Genomic DNA, 9,856 nt, shown 5'->3' with positions numbered 1-9,856 from the left:
CCCTCTCCCTTCCTCCCTTCCTTCCTCCCCTCTTTCTGCTTCTGTATCTGCCTCTGCCTCTCTCTCCCTCTCCTCATTTTTCTAAATTTGAGAGTTTCTTTAGTCTCTATGAATATCAACATCACCTGCCATTTATTCTCTTTGCTTGAAATTCTGAAGAGTCACACAGAGAAGCGATAGAATCACTATGGTCTTTTAGGTTTGAGATTTATCAGTCTCTCAAGAAATTAACTTAATTTGAATTTAAGGAATGATTGTTACAAAAATAGAGTAAGGGAGGAATTACTACCAAACCAAGACATTAAATCAGAGCTGATTTAAATGGAATCAGTTAACAGGTATATGGAGTGCTTCTCTGGGGCTGAAAGAGATCCAAAGATAGAGGATTGGTTATTTGTCAAAGACATTTCTGCAGAAGCTAGATGGAAAAACCAATTGTCACCACGGGGGTGGACAGGTCAGTAGGTTGATCAATATCCTGCCAGATGGATACAATGCTAGATTGATTGCTAGACAAGGGGTTAGACAGGTACATTTATATGTCACTGGAGAGCTCATTATGTTGGTATAAAGTTCTTGTGGCACATGTAAAGTATAATATGGGGGAATTGGGAGGGGGAGTAATACTGTCGCTGTTAGGATAGTCATTGCAATATGGTGCCAAAACCCACAGGCAGAGGAAGAGTACCCATGATTTTAAGAAATCTATGTATTTTTCCAAAGGCTTTTTCTTCGAGTGGCTTGCAGTCTGGCTTCTAGGATCACAGATTTCATAGCCAGAACCCTGGATATTCCCAGATTTACCTTCAGAATTAACTAACAAGAGACTCAGAATTAATGGATTCAATAAAATAAGGCTGCTAGAGGGTATCTGCTAACTTAGAAATATACAGTAGGACATAGAACTTTGAGAAATCATTGTTTCTGAAAGCCGTCACCAACTCGAATGGGAGGACAGCACCATGGACAGCTCCTAAACATTTTGAGATTGCCTTCTATGTGTGGTGCCAGAAGCACTGAGTGAAACAGCCAGCTCGGGAATCTTCTGCACACTGTCTTACCACCTTCAGTCAGGCCAACTAAGAAAACTCTTATATAAAATAGTCTCCCTGCTTGGTAACTTACACCCTTGGCTTATGGTCCTTTCAGTGAATTCCTTTCCTGGCAACCTCAAGAACTCGAGTCTCACACCTCCCCACATTTCACCAGTTCCCAAGATAGAGAGTAAAGAAGACCTTCTTGGCCTCTGACCCAGTTTGTCCTTCAGATTATCCAAAGACTAGAGGATTTCCCTAGGAAATTCACTGTGTGGAATGAAAGCAATTAAGGAGACGAATAAAAGAATTAATTGCATGCAAGAATGTGGACTTGGATGGAAAGATGTTTAAATGAGCTCTGAAAGAAATAGGCTGCCAAAAACAATTTTCTAATCAAAGGGGAATAAAAAGATTCAATCTCTATTTCACTCTAATCCAGAAAACATGCCTTCATGGTAAAGTGATCTTAAAATGAACTCACCAGCTGAAGTGGAAAAATTTTCTAACTGTTCATCATAAGAAGGGACTACTGGTAATTGAGTCAAGATGCTGAGAGGGACACAGGGAATGCTTCAAAAGAAAGTAAAGGAAGATCTTTTTCTGTTGTTGTATTTTTGAACAAATATTTGTGTTCCAGAAGAAATGTGCTTGCTTCTTATAGAAATTCTGAGGAACTTTATTGGAAAATCATGAAGTTTTTTGGGGGAAATCTTCCAAGTTTCTCATTGTGAGGATAATATTCACTTCCATGAAATGTAGGTATTCCTGGAAACATCCCCCCTTTGTCCTTTATAAAAGGGACAGTGCCAAGAGTGTTGGAAATATACATGAATATGAACCAGTGGATGTTGCACTTGAATTAGATGTGGCTCTGACCACCCAGAACGCTCACCTGAAGTAGCTGACCAGTCAGGCACAACAGTTCAAAATAGTTCCAAGTCAAGAGATATGTTCCCAACTCTTCAATATCTCTCCACATGACTTGGGCACTTTACTTGGTATTTCTCAGGTCTTTGGGTCACATGGCCCACTGAGATATAAAATGGAAAGATTTATTCCAGGTCTACAAGGAACGCTTTCATGGCCTGATGGTCATAATTTGTTCAGCACTTTATAGAAAGAAGCACAAAATTCCCATTTCCAAGAGCTATTTGGTTTATGTCCACTGCCCAGCCTAACACTCTGAGCTTTAGACTTTTAGGGAATGGAGAAAGTGCTAAAGCTAGTCTGATTTTGTTTTGTTGCAGAGGTGACAGACAGGAAGCTGACTATGGAGGAAGAGGAAGCCAAGAGGATAGCAGAAATGGGAAAGCCAGTATTGGGTCAACACCCCAAACTAGAGGTCATCATTGAAGAGTCCTATGAGTTCAAGGTCAGGCCATAAGTGAGATCTAATTGAATAATAGAGTAATGGGGTGGGAGGTAGAAGATGTGGAGTTTAGTTCCAGTTTAACCACTGAATATATGAAATTGAAACTGAACAAGTCACTTGCTCGCCCCAGTCTCAGTTTCCCCATTTGTAACATGGAACAATTAGTGTGGCTATTTTGTGTCCGAGGAATATTATGAAGAAATATAACAGCTTATGGAATACATGTGTCATTGCTATGGTTTAACTGTATTTTTAAAACAAAGATACTAAAATTTACTACTTCAAGGCAAGGTTCATTGATATCATTATTGTTGTTCTCTATTGTATTACTCTAAATATCCAACATTAGCAGTCACAACCAAAGAAAATGGAAATAGAAGGATTTCCCCAGAAGATATCTCCCAAGGCCATTCCATGTGTAACTTTCAGAACACACGGAGCCCCTGGGATGCAGGGCATCTTTCATTCTCTTGAAACACCAGAATTCTGAATGGTTCTGAGCATTCTAACCTCATGGTTCCAAGTTTTTATCTCCCTGACAGAGTACAGTGGATAAATTGATCAAGAAGACAAACTTGGCCTTGGTTGTGGGGACCCATTCCTGGAGGGACCAATTCATGGAAGCCATCACTGTCAGTGCAGGTAAGAGGTCTCAAGATGGGCACAGGCCTTGCTGGGAGAAGCAGATAACATCGGAGAAGGAAGAACACGGCCCCATCAACAACCCACCAACTTCTGGGGAGGTCTTGGTGTCCAGTGTTCCCACCTCTAGTCTTAGATGTTTGCATTTTACTAGGTCTCTTTGAAAAGGATCATGGGGTAACTAAAAGAACATGGCTATCTCTGGCTTCGAATCCTGGTTCTGCTGTGTAAACTAGGACAAGTTATCCTCTCTAGGCCTCAATTTCCTCATCCAAAAAGGGAACTATTGCTACCTTTCTCAGAAAAAATAAATAGAAAGATACAGTCTGGTACCAAACATGAGCTCAGTAAATTCTGTTTTCCACCATTCCTTCCTCTCATTACTTTGGTCCTCATTTTTGTCAAATGGAGAACTATTCTGATTTAAAATATAGGCGTCTGGAGTTTATAAAATCTCAGTATTGACTGGCAGACCTCTACCTGGGATGATTTCAAACTTCTCCTTTGTCACGTACTGACCAATTCCCTCAGTGGGGACCCACAGCACAGCCAGTGTCCTGGGACCCCACAGACATGTTGCAATGGGGATGGGAAGGCTCTCACCACCACTGAGGCCTCCTTGCACTGCCGAGCATTACTGGCCTTGTCTCTTTTCTTGAGCCTTTGTTGTCATAACAACCTACAGGGTCATATTCTTGAGGCCCCAGACCCACTGCAAAAGTACAGCCAGGAAGAGAGGGCTGCTGCCACCGCTGCTGCCCTGCTTTTCACGTCGCCCACTTCAAATACCCCCAGTGCCCTCTCTGATGACCTTACTTTGCCCCTAAAGAGACAATAATGGAATGTAGGCCACATAATCTAACCCCCTTCTTTTTCAAATGAGGGAACTGAGGTTCAGAAACAAGAGGTGATTTGCACCAGGTTCTAGATTCTCTTCATGGCAGAGCTGCAGTTGGCACCCCAGTGTCCTGACTCTGGCTCTTTCGAAACCCAGCTTCCACGTGCGTGTGCGAAATATTACAGAGGTTGCCCTTGACAAGGCGCCAGCACGCCTCAGCACATCCTCTCCTCCCGGGCTGCTGAATGGGCAAGTCTGCCCACATTTCCTGGCAAGGACAAATGGCTCCCATCCCCACTTGTCTCATGGGATATTTGGGGGATGGCACTGGCTCTCTGGTATGCCTGCATGATCTGGAATGACAGCCATTCCTCTGGGGACAGATAATGACCAGAACCATGAGGTTATTGCAACAGTCATGTCAGAAAAATTATAAGGAGCCCCACTGGTGTCCAGTGAAAAGTGGGTACCTCGCTGATTACACTTTTCTTCACCTGGGCAACCAAATGCAGCCTGCTCCATTCTCCTCTCTTTCTCCTCCACTGCCTTGTCCCTCTCATGGTCTCCCATACTCTCTCTTAATTTCTTTCCTCTCTTCCTTGTTCTCCAGTCCCCTTTCTCCCACTCTCCCTGGGTGCCCTACATTCAGATTGCCCAGTGAGGCACCCCGGCTCATTTCCCATTTCCCAGCCATTTTCTGGTGCCCAGGCCCTGGCCCGTGCCAGCTGCCCAGGAACGAGCTGGAGCCTCCTTCCAGCTGATGATGTTCATGATGTGAGTTAGACTCGACTTTCTCGAGAATGGGGATCTGACCTCTGGGGATCTGACCTCGCTGCCCTTTCCTGGGCATGTTTATCTTGCCTCCAGCAGGGGACGAGGATGAGGATGAGTCAGGCGAGGAGAGGCTGCCATCCTGCTTTGACTACGTCATGCACTTCCTGACGGTCTTCTGGAAAGTGCTCTTTGCCTGCGTGCCCCCCACAGAGTACTGCCACGGCTGGGCCTGCTTCGTCGTCTCCATTCTCATCATTGGCATGCTCACGGCCATCATTGGGGACCTGGCCTCTCACTTTGGCTGCACCATTGGCCTCAAGGACTCAGTCACAGCTGTTGTTTTCGTGGCATTTGGCACTTCTGTGCCAGGTGAGAGTGAGGGGTCCTTGGGTTTGCAAAGAGGTTATTACTGGGTTTAAGTGACCCCTACACTTTGCCTCATTATCTTCCTTACCATCTCAGATCTGAGCTTAATAGATTCTCTGCCCCTAAGGTACACAAAAGTCAATCAAAGAGATTCATGGTAATATTACTATTGAAAGCTAACATTTCTTTGAGCACTTTTGATGTATCAGGAACTATGTATGCTAAGCAATTTACATGTTTCATGCCTGTAATGCTCACCAAAACCCTATTCAATAGGGACAGTTACTATCCCCACTTGACAGATGGGGAAACTGAGGCTCACTGAGGTTATATTACCTGCCCGGGTAAGTGGCCCAATCTCTTAACCTCCGTGTTATACGAATAGGCCACAAACAATGTAGTTAAAAGTATGTTGGGGAATCATGACAAGGACATGCAGGCCTATTCGTATAGATGTTGTTCTCCTTCCGTTTCCCTTTGGCAGTCTCTGAGGGGCTAAAGATTGGCCTGCTTGAGGATGTTATTGTAGAAATGCCCACAAACATTCTTGGCTTCCTCTGCTTACAAGGACACCTGTGAGTACCAAGTGTCTCCCAGTGGGACAGGTGAAGGAAGCTTAGTGAGCTCTTGTCCTTTCATATGATGTGTTTCATATTCTTTTTTTCCTTACAAACACCTAAAGATGACAGGAACAGGCATGCACTTATTCATTCATTAGACAGATATTTACTGAGCCTAATAACAGGCTTGTGCTAGTTGCTGGGGCTATAGTGGGAGGCAAGACGGACAGACATGTTTCTCCTCTTCATATGGAGTTTATAAGCCGGTTATGGAGACTACACTCAACTACTATAATCAAAATCATCTCAATAAGTTCTATGAAAAAAAAGTGCAGATACCGTGCAATTATAAAACAGGGGGACCTGGGAAGTCAGGGGTAACTTCCGAGGGAGGTATATGTAAGCTGGGCTGGAAGGATGAGTAGCAGTTAGCAGACAGAGAGAGGCTGCATTAGCTCAGGTTCCCCACTTAGTTCAGTTGGGGTCTTCAGGGTGTTTGAACCCTGAACTCCTGCTGGCCTCTCAATTGCTACAGGAAGAGAGAGCATCCTCCTTAAAGAGGATTAGGCTGAGTTTCATTAGGACTCTGCTAGCAGGACTCAGGGAAACCCTTCCTGGACCAAGAAAACAAATCTTTTTGGAGAGTAACTGAATTTACATCACACTTTAGGAAAACTTCTTCCTCAAACCTCAGCACAGACCAATGGGATTATTTATACACTGGTGATGCAAGAGGTTCAGCTATTATGGAACTGCATCGAGTGGTAGAAAATTATATGGATGATCCAGAGAAGGCTTTGTGGAGAACGTGCCCTGTGATCTCTGTTCTCTAGGCCTCAAGGGGCTGGAACTATCAGAGGGAAAGGAACAGATATGCAAAAAAGGAACAGATGTGGGGAGAAATTGCAGAGGATCAGAGGCAAAAAAGCAAGATCATAGGCAAGAGAAGGCAAGAGGTTTCCTCTGGGAGTTCCGAGAAAACTGGCAACAAGGAGGGAAACCAAGACAGCAGGGCAAGAGCTTGGAGCACTTCCAAGTCCTTGCAGTTGGTCCAGGGAACAGCTGGCAGTCCTAGGGCTTGAAGAAGGTTTCGATATGGTCTACTCAGCTGATTTTGTGGCTTTGGCTGAGACTCTGGATGTAGGTTGATGGTAGGCAAAGGGCCCTGATGTGAGAGTTTTAGGGTTAAATCTCTTTCTCACTTCCCATGTGACCTTGGATAGATTCCTTGACCTTTCTTTTCCTTACTTCTAAAATAAAAGGGTGGCTAGGTGTCCCTGACAGTCCCTCCAAAGCCCACAATCCATGCCAACATCTAAACTCAAACAGCCTGCAGGGCCCTGTGCTCCATATACTCATCGCAAAGGCAGAGCCCCCTCTTCCTTGAGTCTATAGCTCACCCTGCATGTCCTTGTCATGGTTCCTCATCATGCCCCCTGTCCCCATAAATCCAGCAGCATGTAGCACAATGCTGAGCCCATGGGCACTGAGCAGTAATTGTCTGTGTTACATGAGAAAAATTCTCCATGTGACAGTTACAGTCAGGGATCTACCCTAAGCATCTTCCCAGGATGTCACGGCTCCCTGGGGAGATAGAACGAGATAGCAAACTCCACTTACTGAAAAAGAAAAAAATTAAAAAGTTAAAAGGGAACGATAAACCTACTTGGTAAATCTCAGAACCAGAAAGGTCCTTAGGAATCTTTCAGACTCCAGCAGATGGGGAATAGGAAGCTCAAAGAACTGAGATGACTTGTCCAAGGCCACACAGTTTGTTAATGGCAGAGCTGCCTCTCCTCGGGCTCAACCTGCTGGCCCCAGTGCCTTTTGGATATACTCAAAGGTAGGCCCTCCACATCTCAGCCTCCCACCAGTTCTCATTTGTCTCTGCCCCTTTCCAGATACCTTTGCCAGCAAAGCTGCCGCCATCCAGGACGTGTACGCAGACGCCTCCATTGGCAACGTCACGGGCAGCAACGCCGTCAACGTCTTCTTGGGCATCGGCCTGGCCTGGTCCGTGGCCGCCATCTACTGGGCCTTTCAGGGACAGGAGTTCCACGTGTCTGCAGGCACGCTGGCCTTCTCCGTTACCCTCTTCACCATCTTCGCGTTCGTCTGCATCAGCGTGCTCTTGTACCGCCGGCGGCCCCACCTAGGCGGGGAGCTCGGCGGCCCTCGTGGCTGCAAGCTTGCCACGACTTGGCTGTTTGTGAGCCTGTGGCTCCTCTACATACTCTTTGCTAGTCTGGAGGCCTACTGCTACATCAAGGGGTTCTGAGCCACAGCCCAGGCCTCCAGCAGGGCAGGCCCATGACTTCTGAGAGAAGGGCACTTCACCAGGGACCTCTCTGGGATGAGCAGCCCTGGAGAGGCAGCTTTAGGATCTGAGCCCCAGGAACTTCACCCAACCTAGGCCCTGGCAATGAACTGAACGGGCAGAGTCTTAATCAATCAAACGGGATGGAGGAAACACCCACTTTGCCAAGTATTTAATTCAATACAAACCAACATCAGCAACAAATCCACCTCTGCCCATCTCCCCACCCATGTCCCTCACCTATAGCAAAGATCAGAACCTTTCACGATCTTCTATTTCACCTTCTGATTATTCCTGAGCTTCTGCTTTCCTTGGGGGCCGGGTTTCTCCCGTCTGTCTAACTCGATGCATCACTGTTCTCTCACTCAGCTGCCAGGGCATGAACATGAGTCATCGCCATGTGGCTGCTTTGGGGTTCTCTTTTCATTGTAATTATTACCATGGTTGCTTTTTTTTTTTCATCAGGCTTTGCTCATTGTTTGTTCTGTCTTTTTCTTTCTGAAGTTAGTGACAAAGGTGCTGTGAAGGAACTCAAGGTCTGAGCCAACAGATAGAGGCATTAATTTTCAGACACACACTCTTCCACTGTCACCGGGTAACCGCTGTCTCTTGGCTCCATGAAGGTCCTGTCTCCCGTCTCTTTTTTTTCTTTTTTTCTTTTTTAAGTCTGAATTCTTAAGTGGACTGATGATGTTTGGATGGAAGTAAGTTTGTACACGCACGCGGGGCACTAAAGGAGGACAAGGGGCAGTGGCTGGAGCAGGAGGAGCTTCATATGCTTATGTCAAAATCAAATTTAAAGAAAAAGTCATTGTTCTTTTCCTTGCCCAAACCTTTCAAATTCCGTCCCGTGGTGTCAATAACTATATGTTTATCCTTTTGCAAGATTCACCAAACAGGAGATAAGGGACAATTATAGGGATGGAATGTGATGACAGAGGGCAGCTGGGGAAGCAAAAGGGGTTTTTTTGCCTTCTTAAGTATCTTTGGCTTTGTATCTGAGGCAGGAGAGAAAGGACGTCCCACTGGTGAGGTCTTTAAGGGGGAAGAGTATATTTAAAATGTCAGTGCTCCCGAGAAAGGTCAGCTTCACCGCCCCTCGTCTGATGCACCGTACTAAGAGGTCTGACTCTATTTCTTGAGGTTACGCAAAAAGCTGGAGGTTTATAAGAAAATAACTTCCATTGCTCCTGGACTCCTAGATCATGTTTGAAAGCATTTTCTCAAGATAGGAACTGGAATTCTTCATCGCTCCCACATTCCTGCTTGTTTTTGAGCCTCCTGAAGCTCTTTTTCCAGCCTGTGGGCTATTTCTTGCCCCAGTAGGAGGAATCTTAGTTGCCATAATCCCATGGAACTTGGGTTTATAGAAAAAGATTATCATGCCCTACAGACCTTTTCCCAACAAATTTTGAAGGGACCTGGCTTTAAAACACACACACACACACACACACACACAACACACATGTGAAATCACCACAAAACTGCCCACAGATCTTCAGGCTTTCTGCATTGACATAAGTGAATTTTTTAAGGGGGAAAAAAAAGAAATTAAAAAAACACCTGTTTAGTTTTAAACACATTTTATAAGAAAAAAATAACTAAAAAAGAAACAGTGCTCATGTCATAAGATATGTTGACAGTTGCCAGTGGAAATGTTGGGTTGGTTTTTAAAAAAAAATAAAGCTATACTTATATCTCTCTAAATACAGCTTGCTTCTGCCCATGTTTCTTCAGGAGAAGGTCCAGGGGCCACCTCGGGTTTCTTCTGGAGCAGATGCGGTTGAGGCGAAGGTGTTGTCTCGTATTTGTATCTCCTATTTGTAGCTATTGTCTCCTGAGATGCCAGTGCGCCAGAGCCAGTATTTTTAAAGCAGAAGGTACTTCAGGGAAACTCCTGGAATTGTCAAAATCTGAACTTTAAGACACTGGAGGACATAAGCAATAGAG

At 45.1% G+C, this 9,856-nt stretch overlaps 1 protein-coding gene across 4 annotated transcripts in view; it reads left to right on the top strand.

The window, feature by feature from the left end:
- The window catches only part of SLC8A3 (solute carrier family 8 member A3), a 157,060-nt gene extending 147,443 nt beyond the window's left edge, over positions 1 to 9,617 (top strand). For 2 of the 4 annotated variants that reach the window (XM_039875368.1, XM_039875367.1), the window contains 3 exons: positions 2,952 to 3,051; positions 4,757 to 5,032; positions 7,491 to 9,617. In XM_039875368.1, coding sequence (XP_039731302.1) covers positions 2,952 to 3,051; positions 4,757 to 5,032; positions 7,491 to 7,867 — 753 coding nt within the window. In that variant the 3' untranslated portion in view covers positions 7,868 to 9,617. Of the gene's footprint in view, positions 1 to 2,287; positions 2,410 to 2,951; positions 3,052 to 4,756; positions 5,033 to 7,490 lie in introns of those variants that run through there. The other 2 variants (XM_039875369.1, XM_039875366.1) reach the window with 2 other exon arrangements.
- Positions 9,618 to 9,856: the final 239 nt, after the last annotated feature.

This window comes from Pteropus medius, unplaced genomic scaffold (assembly GCF_902729225.1).
Source record: "Pteropus medius unplaced genomic scaffold, Ma_sr-lr_union100, whole genome shotgun sequence".
In the NCBI taxonomy this organism is placed as follows: Eukaryota; Metazoa; Chordata; class Mammalia; order Chiroptera; family Pteropodidae; genus Pteropus; species Pteropus medius.
Note: the sequence above shows the minus strand (reverse complement) of the source record. Positions and strands in the feature narration are given on the sequence as shown.